This window comes from Camelus ferus, chromosome 21 (assembly GCF_009834535.1).
Source record: "Camelus ferus isolate YT-003-E chromosome 21, BCGSAC_Cfer_1.0, whole genome shotgun sequence".
NCBI classification, from domain to species: Eukaryota; Metazoa; Chordata; class Mammalia; order Artiodactyla; family Camelidae; genus Camelus; species Camelus ferus.
The window spans coordinates 26,234,555-26,255,317 of NC_045716.1; the positions used below are offsets into that span (position 1 = coordinate 26,234,555).

Genomic DNA, 20,763 nt, shown 5'->3' on the forward strand with positions numbered 1-20,763 from the left:
GAGCTCCTGGCCTGGAAGAGGTGAGAGGTCACAAGACTAGCTTTGCTTACATTGTGATTTTGCCAAAAGTTGGACCCATGCCCAAAGGCCACTAAAATGAGTCTGGTGGAATACTGTGTTTAAAAAAAATGAGTCTGGTTACTGTGAGTCCCTCTAATTAGCCGATGGAGTGGGATCTACACACGCAAATGCTTTATAGTCCTGGTTGTTTCTGTCCTGCCAGAGCACTGGGATGGACCAGGGGGCTGGGCTGGTCCTGGCTCTGCCACCCTCTATTTGGCTTTGGCCACGTGTCTCTTTGGACCCCAGTCTCCTCACTTGCAAAATGAGAGGGTTGCATTTTATCGGTGACAGACACCAGGAGTGAGGAAGAAGAGTGGTGAAAGACAGAGATGAGTCCAGGCCAAAGCTGCTGAAGGGAGAAGCACAGGGCAGCTAAATCCGGGTGGGAGAAGTGATTCCTGCTTCCCAAGGACCAGCACTTGGGACACCAGCCTCCATACCTCTGAGGCCACCTCAGGAAGGTTATAGCCCACTGCTGGGTAGGCAATACTGGGTGTGTAACCCAGAGAGGCACAGGTTTTATGAGGCCAAACAGCCGCCCAGAGAGGGAGTTAGATTTCAGAGCCTCCGAGTTTGGCCCACTGCTTAGACACATGCAGCACCTGCCTCCCTCTTTCTTTCTCGTAACACAGGTGCCCCTCAAACACCTACTGACTGCTACGTAATGGCCAGCATGTCAGCCGGCCTGCTGGTACTAACTGCTGTGCACAGCCTGAGCGTTTATGCAGTAAGTTGTATTCTTCTTAGGGGTCGTTAACATCATCCCAAGGCCAGTTGTTGAGCCTGGCAAGGTGAGCTTCCATGTATCTATTACTATTCTGGCCACAAGGCTCTGTTGTCTAGAGAGTCCTTAGTGAAAGCAGTTACACGCACAACCAACTGACCAGCACAGGCCGGCTTTTAAGGACGCTGATGGCCATCAGCTTGTTGATGGACGTTCGTTGTGACAAGCAGGTCCACCTGGGGCTCTCCCCGACTCATCCTTTCCGCTCCTGACCCGGCTGTGGTGCAGTTGGATGTCAGCGGAGCGCCTTCTTAGTCTGGTCCCCTGTGTGCGGTGCTCAGGGATGTGGGAGCGGGAGTCCTGGAGTCAGAGAGCCGAGCTCCCGAGCCTGCCCTGCGGCTCCGCTGCTGGGTGACGCTGGGCAGCCATGCGCTCCCTCTAACGCTGCCCCATCAGGCTGGCGCTGCAGACCAGTCAAGGTTACCTGCTGGAGAAACACGCTGCAAACTGCAGGGCCCTGAGGAACTGTGAGCTCCGGGAGGCCTGGTCAGGGAGCCGGGCTTCTTCGGGTGGCGTTGAATATGCAGCGCCCAAGCTCAGTGGTTCTCAGCCACGTAGGACTCAGCCAGAGAGCTCTTAAAGGACACCAGCGCCTGGGCTGGCTCCCAGGTGTTCCTATTTAACTGGTTTTGGGTGGAGCCCTGGCAGTGGTATTTTTAGAAGCTCCCAGGTGATTCTAATGTGCAGCCAGGGCTGAGAACTACATTTGGCTCATGGCTGGAGGCTCAGTTCTGTTGGATGAGTGAATGATTCTAATTATGTCTTCCTCTCCCTGCCCCTTTGGAGGGGTGTGCTTTGTCCCGGATGGAAGGACACTTCCTGTGTCGGGTCACACTCAGGTGCCGGGCTATTTCTGGACCTGCTTTGTGAGATCATCTGGGCGTTCATGCTCAGAAGGTGCTCACAGTGACCAACATGCTGGTGGGCGGCGCCTCTGAAGTCCAGGTTGGGGGCAGCCTTGCAGCTGCCGCCCTTGGCCACCAAGCTAGCATCCTGAAGTGGCCGCCGGCCAGGTCAGGGGTAAGCGGAAGGGAGCCGGGACTCCCTGGCCTCCCATCTCCTCCCGCCAACTAGGTCAGGCCAGCCCTCGGCTGTGCTAGCGCTCTGGGAAGTTCCTGGAGCCTTTCCCTTTGCTTTCCTTGCGGAGACGCCTCTGTCAGTGTTGTTTAATAGAGCGGCTCAACGTGAAATTCGTTTCCTGGGCAAGTCGGCAGTGGGGCTCACTGCTGGTACAACTCCAACTTTAGATTTCTCACTTCGGCTTTTGACGCTACTTCCTTCCAGGAAGTACTCTCTTACAGAATTCTACCAGCCTGTGTGTGTCTTTCTCTCTCTTCTACACCAAATACACCATGTTTCGATGTATCAGATTTACTACAGACAGATGTGTCAGGAATTCCTTCTTCTTTTCCCCACCTCCCCACCAGTCACTTTGGGCTTCCTTCAGAATTCCTTTCTCAGCCCCTCGGTGCCTGCCTTTTATAGCACCTCCCACGTTCTGATGTTTTTACATCATAAGCACCTCAGAGAAGATGGGGGCACCGTGAAAGCACAGGCAGAGCTGACCTGAAACTCCAGCATGGCCACTTATTTGCTGGGAGAACTTGGACACGTTACTTAACTTCTCTGAGCCTCAGTTTCCTCATCTCTAAAATGAGGCCAGTGAAGCCTGACTTTCAGGCTCTCAGGACTACTGTGGGAATAAATGAGATGAGATTAATACTGTGATAGAGGTGACGCCTGGAGTGGAACGGTGGTTACTGTTGAAGGCAGGATTCGTGTGTGTGTGTGTGTGTGTATACACGTCCTCCCACAATCCTCAGCACACTCCTCTGCCCATCAAAGGTACTCAACAAACATCCCCTGATTTGGGGTAGATGAAGAGACCTTGGGGACCCAAGTCCTAGGACAGTGGCAAGGAAGCCACTTTTCCCCCCACCTCCTAGTTAAGTTAGATACACACATCTCCTGGGGTTCTGTTTGTTTGCTTTTCAGTGGTATTCGGTGCCTCTGTGCACCTCAGTGTGCAGCAGAGTATTGTCACCAGATGGGATTATTTGGGTTCATTACTGAGAGCTGCTCCACGAGGCTGAGCTAGTTCAGAGAGGAACCAGGGCCTCAGCAGAAAGGGGAAGGCCTGGTCAGCATTGAGTAAGTGCCAGGCGTCTCGACTGTGCTGTCTTAACCGGTGTGACATGACGCACGGCATGGCAGAAGCACCATCACCCACAGAGCAGACGAGCAGGGGGGAGGGCACAGCTTAGTGGTAGAGTGTGTGCTTAGCATGTGGGAGGTCCTGGGTTCAATCCTCAGTGCCTCTATTAAATAAATAAACAAACAAACAAACAAACAAACAATATATATATATATGTATATATATAGATGAGGACACTAAGGTTCAGACAAGTTAGGAAATTTGACCAACGGCACAAAACAAGACACAGCAGAACTGAAGATTCTTGGCTCTAAAATCCATGTACTTGCCATTATATCACACTGAAGTTTAAAGCCGAGGACCTGCGATGGAACTGTGACTGCCCCAACCAGCTGGGTAGCCTTGGGAGCAGCGCTTCGTCTTTCTGAGGCTCCAGTTTCCTCCGCTTAAAGGGAGAGTCAGACCACTCGGTGGTGGCCGGCTGTGCCCGTCACAGCTAGTCTCTGCAGCCCTCTAGTGGCGCTTTGCAGGTCACGGAGCGGCACCTTACCTTTCCCTCGCCATATCCGCAAAGGACCGATGCAGACTCCCAGGGCTGGTGGGAGCCAGGCAGCACTCTGACCTTCACTGATGACCAAGATAGACGGGGCTCAGAGGAGCCTTAGAGACAGAGATGAACAGACTGGTTCCCAGAATAGCTTTTAGTCCTGTTTGTTCTATGCTGTACCTAGAACTCTCACTCTTGAGTGATAAAGAATGAAAACCTCAAATATGGATTAAGATTTTGACTCTAAAATCACCTGTGGAATGCACACACACCTGATTTTGTCTGCATCCCACCGGTTCTGGTATCATCAGGCCACCTTGGCTGCTGGAGGGAGTGCTGAGGGGACACTGCTGGGGGCCAACATGCGTAGGTTCAAGCTCTGGCTCTGCTGTGTGTGTACCAGCTGTGTGACATCACTGGTCCAGTCACCTCTCTGTGCACCAAACTCTTCATTGATGAAACGAGGGGGTTGGTGGCAGAGCCCTTGCAAAGTCCGACGTCTTACTCATGAGCCTGGAGTCGCCTCTTCTTTAGAATGGCAGATTTTTCATATTCCATCCAATCTTTTACTTTGCTATTTTTGCCAATGGAAAAATGCTTTCTGGGAGCTGGGATAGAGGGTGTCAGGTAAAGGTATCATCTGAAGCTATGAAGCAGAAACGTGGCCTCTGGTAGCACCCACACCGGCATACGCCTGCGTCTGATCATCTACATCTCATGATGCTCTTAGTGCCGGCTGGGCTTCCCTGAGATCCAGACTTGGAATCTAACTCTCTGTTCCCTTTGCAAGTCTAACAGATACTTCAAACCTATCATGGTCAAGTAGAGCTATCAGTACCCCACTCCCAAATACACTCCCCCACCCCTGCCTTCCTCACCGCAGCAGACGGCATCACCAGCCATCTCGTTGCTCCAGGAGCCCTGTTTGATTCCTCTCGTTCACTCATGTCCCCACATCTGGGTCTTCAAGAAGCTCCTTGGCTCTACCTACAAAATAGATCTCAAAGCTGGCAGCTCTTCCCTCCTCACTGTCTGCTACAGCACACCATCCTCTCCACACCTCAGTTACAGCCGTAGCCTCTTAAGTGTCTCTGACCTGCACTCTTTCCCGGGTAATCCGTCCTCTACAGTGATCATTCAGAAGAGCTGATTGTGTTGCCCCCTTGCTTAAGTCCTTCTGGTGGCTTTGCCGTTGCACATGCGATCAAATCCAGATGCGTTACTGTGGTCCACCCAGCACTGCCCGGTCCAGCCCTGCCACTCTTGGCAGCTTTCCCCTCCTGTAACTGCCCCTCACTCACCTGGTGTTGCTCTGGCCACCTTGGCCTTCCCTCTTCCCTGAGATACTGAAGGCTTCCTCTTCTTGGGACCTGTTCTGTCCTTTCTGCCTGAAATGCTCCTCCGCGAGATCTTGGTGTGGCTGCCTCTTTCTCATTATCCATATCACCTCCTCTTCTCAAATGTGACCTCCTGAGGGACCCGCCCTGGCCACCCTACCTAAGTGGTGCCTCAGTCACATCCCCATATTTTATGTGCTTTCTAGCCCTTACTCATGCATGATTTTACTTACCTGTTTAGGAGTTAATAGGACTCTCTCTGCTGTAGAGGAAAGGGTAAAGGATGTATTTCTCTTGTTCACCACTCATTCCCTGGAGCCATGAATGGTACCTGTCACATGCTTTTGTGATTCAGAAGAAAATGTCTTTCCAGTCATGGCACCTTTGCTTCATTGTCTAGTCTTAGTTGAACCCAGTGCCCAAGAAAATCTGTAGGTATGATTTATTTTGGCTCTGATGGTAGCGTTGGGTGGGATGGAAAGAAACAACCCGTGAATAAATGGAGGCAATAAGGGAGAGCACATATGCTGAGTGTGCACTTACATGTGCCTGCCTGTGTGTTGGAGGGCGGGATTTTTTTAATTGAAGTACAGTCAGTTACAGTGTGTCTATTTCTGGTGTACGGCATAATGTTTCAATCATACATATACATGCATCTATTCACTTTCATATTCTTTTCCATTATAAGTTGTTATAAGATATTGAATATAGTTGGATTTCATTTGCTGGTTGAGCATGGTGAATGGTTTTCAGTTGCACTGTCTACTGCTGTAAGCCTAACTTAGTGTAAATAAAGCACCAGGTGGCAGCAGGGCAGTATTACTACATTTTCTTAGCACTTAAGACACTTTCCCAGTGGATTAGCTGCTGCATCAGATGGACAGTTAGACACAGCCCCTGCACAGAGAGCTTGCAATCTACAGATGGACTGGTTGTCATTATATAAAGGTCTGTATCTTCACTATCAAAAACATATATGCTCAGTGTCCTTCTCTGCAAGATATTAGGCAAAGACTGAAGAATCTTAGCAGACCAGGGAGAGCCTTGCTTTGTTGAAAATTCTAGTAGAAAAGGAAATACAGACGGTTGCACAAGCCCTGAACGAGTCAAGGCATGATCATGTATTGCGATTATTTGCCTACTTGTTTTACAGTTTATTGTTTGTCTCCTCCTCTAGACTGAACGTCCCTGGAGGGCAGGGCCCAGTCTTTTTCATCTTTGAACCTTGAAACACTTAGCAGAGAGCCTATCACATAAATGGGACTTAATGAATGTTTGTTCAAAGAATTAGAAAAAAGTATTTTAAACGAGAAGGAGAAACAATAAATGTTACTGCACAGAAGGAAATCAGGAGCATGCCTTGTAGGAAATGTTTGAGTTGCACACTCTTAACCCCAGTTTATGATCACGTTCATCTTTCCTCCTCTTCTCCTCTTAAGAATAGTCAAGAATCCTTCCATGCCTCACTTCAGTGGAACATTAACCATGTAGGGCTCTTTAGGACAGGAAATCCAGCTAAATGCATGAGATTACTGTTCAGAGAACACCTTAAGACATACTCCCACTTAGCTGATGAGCATTGCTCACCATTTTTATAGCTTAAGAGCATTCAGTGTAAACTTGGAGACCATGTTCTGTGTTTTATAAACTTCAGCATCTTATTATCACCCAAGCAATGAAAGACAAAGACCATGTCTTGCTTCTTGAGTTTCTCTTGAGATGAGGCCCCCTTTTTCTTTCATGCCAGCCCGCAGCCTCCCAGCCCCACGGCAGAGGGGTCCTAGAGCAATTTCCCCCTCCTTGGGTGCAGAGGTGCTGGGATGGGAAGGAGAGGACTGATAAGCCTCAGAAAGCGGAATGGCAGAAAGGAAGACAGCCCCAGGCCAGAGGCAACGATGGCACAGGGCAGGGGATGGAGGAGGACACTGTGAAGAAGGGACTTGGGGTGTCTGGAGGCAGGTTAATGCAGGGCTGGCTTTCTCTAGGTCGCACTGCCTAAGCCTGCAGACGCCGCTTAGATTTCAAGTCAGATTAGGATTATGTTAGATTTCCTCCCTGAATATAGCTTAAATTCTGAGAAAATCCTTTTTATGTATCTTCTCCATCTCTAAATCCAGATCTGCCACCAGTCCAGGGGGGGTCTGAATCTAAATTTCCTTTCACAGAGGGAAAGTCTTTCTTTCCACGGTGACAGATAAAAAGGTTTAAAACTGCAAATGGGCATAGCATGTGGTATGACTGAATGTCAGGAATATACCTGAGAGCTTCTCTCCTGTTTTGTTGGAGTGGAGGGGAGAAAACCACAGAAGGGACAAGTGGGGGCTGGAAACGTCAGTCAAGCTGGTTTTTTCCCTTTCATCCTTGTGCAGACATGAGAGGCTGTCAGATCAGCTCTCGCTGCCAAGATCACTACAGATACTTCCACACCTTCTAATCTCTAACTTCCCATGATCTGTTCCACCTTTATGATCATCTCTAAAAAATAATATAAATGTATTCTAAGTTAATTTAAAAACTGACTGTGGCCTCCTAGTTTTGGTGTCGGAGTTCGTGTCCATTTATGATCATATTCCTGCCAAGTGAAGGCCAAATAATACCCCCAAGTCAGCAGCAGATGAACGTTTTGCATTAGTTCAGGGGAGTGAGAGTGCTGGGAGAACCGTCATCACTGTCATGTGACAAAGAAACATGGAACGTCAGCCTCGAAAGAATCTGTACGGATCACAGAGTGTGACGTGTACGGTATTAATACTTGAAGTGTTTTACTTGTATTCTTTGTCCATACCAACTTGCTGCAGTTCAATAGCAGAAAGCAAATCAATATGCAATAAGTAGTTTTTTTGCTTAAAAGAAGTTTTTTTAATTATAATATTTTATTTGGGAAAGGTACACCCTTAAATTGATTGACCCATCCAAAAAAAAATCTGTGGTTAAATGAGCTCCTTTTTAAAAAAGGAAATGATCAACAATGATATGACAGTGATTTAAATGCAAGTTCACTGCACACAGAACCAAAAGAACCAAGTTAATAAGATGTTATGTTTTTATCAATAAACCCTGCATTGGCGATTTTGCTTAAAGAAAATAGTATTACATGTCACATTAACTTAATGTGGTCAATTTGAATTTTATTGGTTTTGCTTATTTTAATTTGTAAATTGATTTGGTTTTATGGTTGCTTACATAAGAGCTCTTCATATAAGGAGTGGAGTTTACATCTGGTTTTATGATTGTACATATTTATGTAACTTTATAATAAAAGAAATCTAAGCCAGTATCTTATGGGTCATATATTAAAGTTTGGGAAACACTCTCTGGACTAGCATTTTGCAAAGATTGTTCTGTGGTATGCTAGTGCCGGGAAATGAGCAGCAACAGCAGAATGCATTTGTCAACCAGTAAGTTTAAGAAATGCAATATAGCCTCCTTCTAGGAATTTATAGTACATGGTAACATACCTCAACATGAAAAAACTGTTTAATTTTGCCCACAGTTTTCCAAAATTATTTGACTATATAAAGACATTTTTCATGGAACAATCATTAAGATCGTACAAAATTCTCCCGAACACAGTAAAAATTGCTCTAGACTAGAGAAAAGCAGGTCACATACTTTTCATTGAGGAGAGAAGATAACCAAGTCAGAGGCATAAGAAGAATGTAGCTCCAGGAGGTGAGAGGTACTGAAAAACAGAAATTCCTCCTGTGCAAATTCTAGTGATCTCTATGAGGAAGAAAGGTTGGGGAGCACATTAAAAGTGACCAGAGTGGCTGCACAGGGTGCTGTCTGGTCTACAGTCAAACCTGAAGAGGAACATTTGGAAGAGAGAGAGACGGCTACACAGGGTTGATTTCTTCACTGTGACCTAAATGAGGAGATGTTGGTGAAAGTTAGATTTTTTAAAAAATCTTTTTAGCCGTTCTGTGTCTTTTGATTGGAGAATTTAGTCCGTTTATGTTTAAAGTATTGTTGGTAAGTAAGGAATTACTACTGCCATTTTGTTCATTGTTTTCTGGTTGTTTTGAGGATCCATCGTTTCTTGTTTCTTATCCTGCTCTTTTTTTTTCCCTGTTTTCGTGTGTGGTGTTACCCAGGCATCCTGTTTTGACTTCTTCATCATGTTCCTTTGTGTAGCTACTACAGGTTTTCCCCTTGTGGTTACCATGAGGCTTGCAGAAAATTATGACAACATATTTTAAACTAATAACAATTTAGCTTCAATAGAATTCCTAAGCTTTGCACTTTTACTTCTCCTCCCCTCACATTTTAGCTTTATTGATGTTACAATTCACTTATTTTTAAATATGTAACTAAGAACAGATTATTGTAGTTGTGGTATGTATTTTACTACATTTGTTTTAAACTTTAACCTAGAGTTGTAAGTGACTTACGCACCACCATTACCATGTTACAGACTCTGTTTGAGTATGTATTTACCTTTACCGGTGAGTTTTTACACTGCCTTCTTACGTTTTTATGATATTGATTAACATCCTTTTTTACACTCAAATAACTCTCGTTAGCATTTCTTGTAAGGCAGGTGTAGTGGTGATGAATCCCCTCAGCTTTTGTTTGTTCAGGGAAGTTTTTTCCTTCCTTTATTTCTGAAGGACCACTTCACTGGGTATAGTATTCTTTGAAAATTTTTTCTTTCAATATTTTGAATGTATTATCCCATTCTATTATTTCTATTGAGAAAGCCACCAATGGGCATTTGGGGGTTCACTTGTGTGTAACTTCTCTCTTTTCTCTTTCTGCTTTTAAAATTACTTTTTTTTTTTGGTCTTTGACTTTGACATTATAATGTGTCTCGGTGTAGCCCCATTCAGGTTCAACCTGTTTGAGGTCTTTGGGCCTCTTGGATATGGATGTCTATTTCTCTCCTCAGGTTTGGGAATTTTTCAGCCAGTATTTCTTGAAATATACTGCCTCTCCATTTCTCATTCTCTTCTCCTTCTGGAATTCCAATCATGTGAATATTGGTTTTGTTTCATTGTGTTCCATAGGTCCTGTAGGCTTTCTTTACTCTTTTTCGCTTTTCTCCTTTTTGCTCCTCAAATGTCTCATCTTCTAAGTTGCTGGCTCTTTCTCTGCATGACTGAGCCTGCTTTTGAGGCTCTTTATTGAATTCTTTAGTTCAGTTATTGTATTTTTCAGCTCTAGGATTTCTGGTTTATTATGGCTTCCATTTCTTTTTTAAACTTCTCATTTTGTTCATCCATTTTTTTAAAAATTTCATTTTGTTGTCTCTGTGTTCTTATAGTTCACTACACTTCTTTAAGATTATTCTGAATTTGGCAGTTTCAAAGATCTCCAGTATTCAGGTCAGTTTTTAGAGTTTCATTAATTTCCTTTGATTGTGCCACATTTACCTGATTTTCCATGAGATTTGATTCCTTATATTGGTATCTGCACATTTGAGTAAGTGGTCTTCCCTTCCAGACTTTGCAGGCTCGCTTTGGCCAAGGTGGTTCCTTACCAGTCAGCTCAGTTTGGTTTTGGACATGGCTGCTGGTAATGTCCTTGGGCAGGTGGGACCTGCTATTAGGGTCTATTTTGGGTGAGGCAACTGTTTCAGCTCTGAGGTCAAGAGCAAGAGGGTATACCACTGGCTGAGAACAGCTGGGTAAGACTGCTGGCTTGGTTCCCTGCCCAAGGAGGCTGCAGAGTGGGAGACCTTGTAACACTCTTAGGACACAACACAGTGCTTTGGTATTTCTGTACATTTCAAAATGGTCACCATGATGAGTCTAGTTACCATCTGTCACCATACAAAGATATTACATAATTGTTGACTCTATTTCCCACACTACACATTTCATACCTGTGGCTCATTTATTTTCTAACTGAAAATTTGTACCTCTTAATCGCCCTCACCTATTTCTCTCCTTCCCCCATCGATCTGCTCTCCAGAAACTACCTGTTTGTTCTCTGTATCTATAACTCTGTTTCTGTTTAGTTATGTTTGTTTATTTGTTTTGTTTTTTAAATTCCACATACAAGTGAAATCATACATTATTTGTCTTTCTCTTTCTGACTTGTTTCACTTAGCATAATACACTGTAGGTCCTTTTGTGCCGTTCACATGGCAAGATTTCGTTCTTTTCTTAGACTGAGTATTATTCCATTGAATATTGCATTGACGATACCACATCTTCTATTGATGAGCACTCAGTTTGCTTCCATATCTTGGCTATTGTAACTAATGCTGGAATGAACATAGGGGTGCATATACCTTTTCTAACTATTGTTTTTGTTTTCTGTGGATAAATTCCCAGGAGTGGAATTGCTGGATCATGATAGATTTGTTTTTGTTTGTTTTTGTTTTTTGAGGAATCGCCATACTGTTTTCCGTAGTTGCTGCACCAATTTACACTCCCACCGATAGTGAGTGAGGGTTCCCTTTTCTCCTGCATCCTCACCAACACTTGATGAGCATCTTTTCTTGTTCCTGTTGGCCAACCGTAGCTCTTCTCTGGAAGAATGTCTGTTCAAGTCCTCTACCATTTTTTGTTGTTTGTTGTTTGGGTTTTTTTTTTTTTTTGATGTTGAGTTAAATGAGTTATTTGTATATTTTGGATATTAACTCCTTATTGTATATATCACTTGCAAATATCTTCTCCTTTTCAGTAGGTGGCCTTTTCATTTTGTTGATCCTTTACTGTATAAAAGCTTTTTTTAAAATTGTTAATTGAAGTATAGTTGATTTACAATGTTGTGTTAGGTTCAGGTGTACAGCAAAGTGATTCAGATATACATATATATATATGTAAATATACATATTTATCTTTTTCAAATTCTTTTTCATTATATGTTATTACAAGATACTGAATACAGTTCTCTGTGCTATACAGTAGGTCCTTGCTGTTTGTTTTGTATATAGTAGTATGTATATGTTAATCCCAAACTTCTAATTTATCCCTTCCCCCTTTCCCCTTTGGTAACCATAAATTTGGTTTCTATGTCTGTGAATCTATTTCTGGCTTGTAAACAAGGTCATTTGTATCTTTTAAAAAATTCCACATATGAGTGATATCGTGATATTTTTCTTTCTCTGACTTACTTCACTTAGTATGATAATCTCTAGATTCATCAATGTCACTGCAAATGGCATTATTTCATTCTTTTTATGTCTGAGTAGTATTCCATTGTATGTATATACCACAACTTCTTTATCTAGTCATCTGTTGATGGATATTAGGGTTGCTTCCATGTCTTGGCTATTGTAAATAGTGCTGCTGTGAACATTGGGGTGCATGTATCTCTTTGAATTAGAATTTCCTCCAGATATATGCCCAGGAGTAGGATTGCTGGATGATATAGTAAGTCTATTTTTAGTTCTTTGAGGAATCTCCATACTGTTCTGCTTAATGGCTGCACCAAACTACATTCCCAACAACAGTGTAGGTAGGTTCCCTTTTCTCCACACCCTCTCCAGCATTTATCTTTGTGGATTTTTTAATGATGGCCATTCTGACTGGTGTGAGGTGATACTTCATTATAGTTTTGATTTGCATTTCTCTGATAATTGGCGATATTTAGCATTTTTATGTGCCTATTGGCCATTTGTATGTCTTCATTGGAGAAATGCTTATTTAGGTCTTCTGCCCATTTTTGGATTGGGTTGTTTGGTTTTTTGTTGTTGTTTTTGAGTTGTATGAGCTGTTTGTGTATTCTGGAAATTAAGCCCTTGTCAGTTGCATCATTTGCAAATATTCTCTCCTATTCCATAGGTTGTCTTTTTGATTTGTTTATAATTTCCTTTGCTGTGCAAAAGCTTATAAGTTTAATTAGGTCCCATTTGTTTATTTTTACTTTTATTTCTATTGACTGGGTAGACTGCCCTAGGAGAGCATTGCTAATACAATCTTGTAGTCTTCATTCTCACCATAAAGGTCAATTGCAGCAGTAATTTGGCATTTCAAAGACTGGTTTTCAAAAGATGTTTTATTTTAAACAATGACTGTTGATAATTCTAAGAATCTGTTTTATTACTGAGTACCATGAATGATCAGATTTCCTATTTTCCATTGGCTATGATGTTATCAATGCATTCAGACTCCATCAGGTCAGATATCCAGTTCCGGACTTCCACCTCTGAAGGTCTGTTTCCTAGAACCTCTCCTGATATAAAATGCAATAGCAGTTTGTGTTCACAGAGGAAATTTAGAAAAATACTCTCAGTATTTCAACCTTCAGGAATTTAACACAGGAAGTAAGTGACAAAGGTTCTGGAAGGGCTGTAAGAGCAAAAAATGGGGGAAGGGGAGTAGGTAATATTACCCTCTGTGGAAGCTTCTACTCTTCCTATAGAGAGATACTCCTTCCGTACTTCAGTGACCTTATGTTTTAAGGACAGCTGTTACAGGAGACTGCAGACATCAGCTGAAGGCGCCGCAGGAGTCTGTTCCTGCTGCTGCAGTGCTGGTGTTGCTGCTGACAGATCCAGAGGGCGACAATTTCTTCTTTATTCCTTTTTCTTCTAATCTCTCGTGTATGACTCTTACACTGACAGAATCTAAGACAGGAAAACTGCTGGCAAAGGAGTCTGAAAACTAAGGTTTCCAGACTTTCAGCCCCTGCGATGTGGGGAAAACTTAGAAGGATCTAGATGGTGCTGAGAACCAACACATGGTATCTGACACATCTTGACTTTGCTAAGTGGGAAAAAAGCACTTGTGGAGAGAGAGGAGAGAAAGGAGTTCTTTGGAAGATCAGTTTTAGGAACTAGTATGTATGTAGGAATTGAAGATCTGAATATAGACTTTCTAAAACTACGTATGTTACAGACACCTTGAAATTTTTTCAGGTGGTCGCATACCGCAGTTTGAAGACCATTGATCTAGACACTGATGTTGCCAGGGAACCCAGACCTTCCTGACAGCTTCTTCAGTGCACATTTGACCTCCTTGTTTCTCAGGCTGTAGATGATGGGGTTTAACATGGGGGTCATAACACAGAAGAGCACAGAGACTAGAATGTCCACATCCAGGGAGTAGCCCTCTCTGGGTCTATCATAGTTGAAGTTGGCCGTTCCATAAAAGACCACCACCACAGTGAGGTGGGATGCACAGGCAGAGAAGGCCTTGCTCCTGCCCTGAGCAGAGGGAATCCTAAGGATGGCAGAGATGATGAGTATGTAGGACACTGCTGGTAAACAGGCAGGGGCTCAGGCCGATGGTGGCACTGGCCACATGGAGCACAGACTCATTGAGAGAGGTGTCTGAGCAGGAGAGCTTCAGAAGCATTGGGATGTCACAGAGAAAGTAGCTGATCTTGTTGGTCCCACACAGAGTGAGTGTGGCTGCCAGCACTGTGTGTGTCACAGAATTCACCAGCCCACATAGCCAAGATCCAATTACCAAAAAAACATAGACTTTCACACTCAGGAGGACAGGATATTGAAGAGGGTGGCAAATGGCAAGATAGCGATCGTAAGCCATAGCAGCCAATGAGACACCTTCAGTGCCAGCACAGGTCACAAGGAAAAAGATCTGGGAAAGGCAGCCCTCATAGGAGATGGTCTTCTTCTCCCGGAAGAAGTTTCCCAGCATGACTGGACTGGTGGTGGACGCGTAGCAGATGTCCAGGAAACTCAGGTTGCTGAGGAAGTGATACGTTGGAGTGTGGAGAGCAGAGCTGATCTTGGTGGCTGTTATTATGAGCATGTTCCCGAGGAGTGTTGTCAGGTAGGTGACCAGGAAGATCAGGAAGAATAAGCCCTGTAGGTTGGGGTGGTTGGAAAATCCCAAGAAGACGAATTCAGTGACGTCTGTTTGATTGTTCACTTCAAGTGGCATCACAGCTACAAAACAATGAGGAAAAAGAAGCCATAATGAGAATGTACAAAGAGCACCCCACGTCGGCATGTCTCAGGGAGACCGTAACTTCTCACAGCAGATCTGGCCAGCTCAGGCCCAGGAACCTCCCACATAGTTTTGTGTGGCTGGTGGTACATGGAAATACATGGAGATTTGGTCCAAACCTACAACAAGCAGCTGACCCCTATGTTACAGTAAGCTCATTTCTCACTGGCTTTGCGAAGTCTCCCTCCTAACATTGTACTTCACTGCATTAAATTCTTTTTTGCAAACATTTTATTTTTTAAGTAATACATTTTCACTGTGAAAAATTAAGAAAAATGCAGAAAGATACAAAGAGGAATAGAACCATCCACAGAATTAATGCTACCTTTCCGTGTATTTCATTTTAGATTCTTTTTCTATACACGAATCTTAATTTCTATAGGCTTAAAATATTGAGAGCACAAATTCCTAAAAGTGCATTATATATTATATTACACAAAATAAATTTAATATCTCTTTGAACATTTAGATTGCTCCCATTCATTTTGCTATTATAAACCCTAGAATGAAAAATTTCATATACAGATATCTGTGAACATCTCTCATTTATTCAGAATAAAATTTTGTTGGTCTACTTTTGAATAAATTAATCTTTTTTCTCAATAGGAACATTTATCTTTTAGGATTTATAGGGTATAAAGAAACTTAAGCAATCATATATTCTTAGGTATTTTTTCTCATTAAGGTAATCTTTAGTAGTCCAAAATTTAACCTCAGTCAAATATTACATGTTTTCTGGTAAGAGAATTAATATAAGTATTAATTTTCTATTAAAGTATCTGTTCTAATCTCTGAACCATTGTTACAAACTTCAATTTCCATTTTATTTTCAATCTGGGAGGCAAGATGATATGGCAGAACGAGTGAGCTCTTGAGTCAGACAGATGTGAATTATAACCTTATATCTGCTGCTTACTAGATGTAGACAGTGGATAAATTAACTGATCTCTGTTCCTTAGTTTCCTTATTTTATTCTTATAGCAGTAGTGCCTATCTCATGGCTGTTGGGAAAAGTAACATGAGATAATATGTCATGTGCCTGGCACATGTGTGCTCAATACCCTTTAGCACTACTTCTATCCCTACTTTACTAATAGTTTTAATCATGAATGGAGGTTGAATTTTGTAAAATGATTTTTCTGCCTCTGTTGAGATTTAGTATGTTAATATGGTAAATTATATTGATTGACATTTTGAATGTTGAACTAGCCTTGCATTCCTGGGTTCAATCTCAATGGATTTTGATGTATTATCCTTTCTGTATATTGCTGTATTCAATTTGCTAATATTTTGTTTAGGAGTTTTGCATAATGTTCATGGGAAATGTTAATGGTCTGTAGTTTTCTTGTATTGTCTTTGTCTAGTTTTATTATCAACTATCAGGGTAATGCTGGCCTTATGAGATGTATTGGAAAGTTTCTCTCCTTTTAAATTTTCTAAGAGAGATTGTGTAGAATTTGTATTATTTCTTCCTTAAAGCCTGGTCAGATTAAACAATGAAACCATGTGGGCCTGGACTTTTATTTTTTGTAAGGTTTTAAACTAGAAATTTAGTTTCTTTAACATACATAGAATTATTCAGGTTATCTACTTCTTGAGTGAGTTTCATATTTTTTGGTGTCTTTCAAGAAAGTGGTGTATTTCATCTCATTGTTGAGTTTATAAGCATAGGGTTGTTCGTAGTATTCCATTATTATCCTTTTAATGTGGGGTCAGTATTGATGTCTCTTCTTTTACTCTTGATATTGGTAATTTGTACCTTTTATCTTTTTTGGCTGGTCAGTCTGGCTGGGGTTTATCAATTTAATTGTTCTTTTGAATGAACTGGTTTTTAGTTTCATTGATTTTCTCTATTGTTTTTAATTTCATTGATTTCTTCTCTAATCTTTGTTATTTCCTTGCTTTTGTTTGCTTTGGGTTTAATATATTCTTATTTTTCTACTTTCTTAAGGTGGAAGGTTAGGTCATAATTTTATATATAAGCTTTTCTGATATAAATGTTAAATACAAACTTTGCTGTAAACCCTATTTTAGTTGTATCCCACAGGTCTTGATGTATTGTGTTTTTAGTTTCGTTCAAATATTTTTTCCTTTCATTGAAGACTTTCTATTTGCCCCAAGAGTTATTTAAAGCTATGTTGATTAATATCCAAATACTAATGAATTTTCCAGACATCTTTCTGTCATTATTATTCTATTATGATCAAAGAATATGCCTGTATGACATTTATTATTTTAAGTTTGTTTATTTGTTAATAATCAGAATGTGATCTATCTTAATGAACATTCCTTGAGCACTTGAGTAGACTGTCTATGCTGGTATTATAGGGTCAAGTATTTTATAAATGTTAATTCAGTTAAGTTAGTTGATTGTTGTTCAGGTCATCTGAATTCTTTCTGATTTTCTGCCTACTTGTTCTCTCAGTTAATGAGAAGAGAGTGTTGAAGTCTCCAACTGGAATTATGCATTCATTTATTTCTGCTTTCAGATCTATTAGTTTTCCCCTTATGTACTTTGAAGCTCTTTTTCAGGCATATATCCATTAAGAATTGTTATGTATTCTTGGAGATTTGACTTTGTCATTATGTAATATTCCTTTTATCTCTGATAATCTTGCCTCTTCTGAAGTCTGTTTTGTTTGAAATTAATATAGCTACTTTGTATTTATTTTGGTTAGTGTTTGCATAGTATTTCTTTCTCTATCCTCTTACTTTTAACCCTTTTCTTTCCTTGTATTTAAAGTGGGTTTCTTTTAGACAGTGTATAATTGGATATTGCTTTTTTAAAAATTCAATCTGACAATTTCTGCCTTTCAACTGTTGTATTCGGAGCATTCACATTTAAAGTAATTACTGATATGTTTGAATTAAAATTTACTGACTTACTAGGTGTTTTCTGTTTGTTCCATTTACCCTTTGTTTCTTGTTCCCTTTTTCTGTCTTCTATCTACTGGGCTGAGCATTTTAAAAAATGATTCTATTTTATTTTATAACCTTTATCTACTTATTATTTAATTCTTTGTAAAAAAAAATCTGACTGTTGCACCAGGAATTGCAAAATGCATTGTAAATAATCTGAGTCTGGATTCATATAATATATACCACTTCAGTGTAGTTGTTAAGACCTTACATTTCCAATTTCTCCATCACTTCCTTTTTGCTGCTGTTGTCACAAAGTTTGCTTTTACATATGCTATGAACATGCACTACATTGTTACAATTTTTGTTTAAACCACCAATTTTGAGCATTAAAAATAAACAGTAGTTTTATTTTACTGTATTAGTTTCCTATGGCTGTCATAACAAATTACTACAAGCCTGGTGACTTGAAACAAAAGAAATGTATTTACTCACAGTTCTGGAGGCTTAGAAGTCTGAAATCAAGGTATCAGCAGGGTCATGCTCCTTCTGAATGCTTCAGGCGAGAATCCTTTCTTGCCTTTTCCCAGTTTCTGGTGTCTCCTAGAAATCGCTGGTGCCCCTTGCCTTGTAGGTGCATCACTCCAATCTTTGCCTCTCATCTCATGGCCTTCTTTTCTGTGTGTCTGTCTGTCCTTTCCTTTCTTTGAAGGACACCAGTCACAGAATTTAGGGCCCACCCTAATCTAGTATGATCTCATCTTAAATAATGACATCTTCAAGTGTAATCTGGAAATAAGATCACATTCTGAGGTTCTTGGTAGACATGTATTTTGAGTGGACACTGTTCAACCCAATACATTTACCTTCATTTAGTCCAGTTCTAATATTCTTTGTTTCTTTGTATGGCTCCAAATTCCTGACTTGTATGTATAATCATTTTCCCTGAAGAATTTTCATTAACATTTCTATTAGAGTATTTCTGCTGGTAATGTACCCCCTCAGTTTTTGTTTGTCTGAAAAAAGTGTTTGTTTCTTTTAATATTTGAAGGATATCTTCTGGGTTGACAGTTTTTCTCTATCAGCACTTTGCACCATTGTCTTCTAGGTTGCATAGTTAATGACGAGGAGTCTGCTATATTTCTTATTTATGGTGATCTGTCAGGTTGAGTTTTTTCCTCTAGCTGCCTGCAAGATTCTCTTTTTGTCTTTACAGAGTTTGAATATAATATGCCAAGGGTATTATTTTATTTTATATGAATCCTGCTCTGTGTTCTCTGAATACCTGGATCTGTCATGAATTTTGGAAAACTCTCAACCATTATTTCTTCCAATATTTTTTTTCTCTGTTCATCCTGTCTCTCCCTTCTGGGGTTCTAATTATGGGTATGTTAGACAGTTTGCTATTATTCCATAGCTCTTGGATGCTCTGTTCTTTGTTTAACTTTTTTTTCTCCTTGTGTTTTTGTTTGGGTAATTTCTATTGACCTGTATTCAAGTTTAAATTCTTTCTGTAGTTGTGTCAAGTATACAGATAACCCTGTTAAAAGGCATTCTTCATCTTTGTTATTATGTTTTTAATTTCTAGCATTTCCATTTGATCTTTTCTTACAGTTTCCATTTCTTTGTTGAAACTAACTGTCTGATCTTACATACTGTTTACCTTTCCATTAAAAATATCAGCCTACTAACCATTGCTATTTTAAATTCCTTGTCTAATAGTTTTAATATTTCTCTCATATCTGGGTCTGGCTCTGGGGTTTGTATTGTCTCTTCAGAATGCATTTTTTCTTATCATTTTTGTCTGTATCACAAATTTTTGTTGAGAGATGGACATACTGTATAGGTTAGTAAATACTGAGGTCAAACTTTTCTTCTGTTTGGAGAAGAGTACGTCTTTCCTTCTACTATACCTTTAGTGTGAGGGTTAATCTAGTGAGCAGCTGGACTGAGTTTGAGTCTGTTTTCCTATGGTCACAGGCTTCAAATTACTCTAGCAGTGCTTTGTATTTAGGGTACGAGCAAGTGTGCCCACATTTCTGCTTCTTGCCTTGCTTTGGGTTTTCCTTTTTTTTTTTTCCTTGTCTTGTTCTGTAGAGATTATCTGTTTCTTCAAGATCTCCTAGCTGTATCCCACTGTTATTTGTATTCGAAGCTTGTTAGTGGGCTGGTGGGCGACAGGGGAGGAGTGTTTGCTGCAGGTCTGGTTAAGCGTTCTGAGCTCTGCTGGAAGCCCTCTCGCCTCAGTTGTACCCCACACCTCTGGTGATTCCTGCCAGGTTGTGGGGAGCAGGTGGGGCGAGCCTAGCTGGGTGCTGCCAAGCTCTAGCCGATTAATCCTGAAGAGCCCAGTGATTTCTACTTCGAGTGGAACCTCATTAGCTACCCCAGAGAAGGTGGCAGGGCACTGGCTGCCACTGGGGCACAGTCTAGGTTGTGTGAAGCTATTCAGGCCTGCCTTTCTGGGCAGGGTCTTTGGGAATAAAAGTAACTGAGTGCTTCTGCAACAGGTGCTTAATAAAATACCCTCCACCCCTCATGGGCTATCTGAGAGCCCAGCTGTCTGCCTGGAAAGCAGGTTTTGGTGTGAGAACGTGCAGGCACGGTTGCAGAACATCAGCAACGGCCCACAGAGCACAACCTAGGTCAGGGCAGACTGGAGTCAGGGGACGTCTGGAGGGTGATGAACTGGGTTTTAGAAAATCGCCAGCTTTGAAAAACTGGTAAAAACCTATAGATCCAGAAAATGCACATATACCCACGCTGAGGGTCTTTTATGCAGCTGCAAATTGTGAAACCCATCCCCAAAGTCCCTAATAGGCTGCGTGCCTTAGATTAAAACACCTTTGTTTAGTCCAAGAGAGTAGTGTGAGAACTGAAGGCAAAACAAAACGGCATATTGTGTAACTGAAGACAGTTTCAGAGCTTGGAGAAAATGCCTGAAGCAGTAGTTCACAGAGGAGGAAATGTATTTGGAGCACTTTGAAGGTGATCGATGGTGAAGACACGGTGAGGACACCGAATCAGCGTGGGCAGGCTGGGAACCAGAAATAAACGGGGTACAGCAGGTTTGGTGAGAGGAGAGAGTGGATTAGATTTGAATAATATTGAATACTGTGGGATATCTGTGCAGAAATGCCCAATAGGCAGTT

General features: G+C 41.5%; 1 protein-coding gene across 1 annotated transcript; it reads right to left on the bottom strand.

The window, feature by feature from the left end:
• Window positions 1–13,728: 13,728 nt before the first annotated feature.
• Window positions 13,729–18,135, bottom strand: LOC102524454 (olfactory receptor 5V1). The gene is given in 3 exon segments (XM_006172768.2): window positions 13,729–14,037; window positions 14,039–14,691; window positions 18,107–18,135. Coding segments are annotated over 2 exon segments (957 nt in total). The 5' UTR covers window positions 14,687–14,691; window positions 18,107–18,135.
• Between the last annotated feature and the right edge of the window lie 2,628 nt (window positions 18,136–20,763).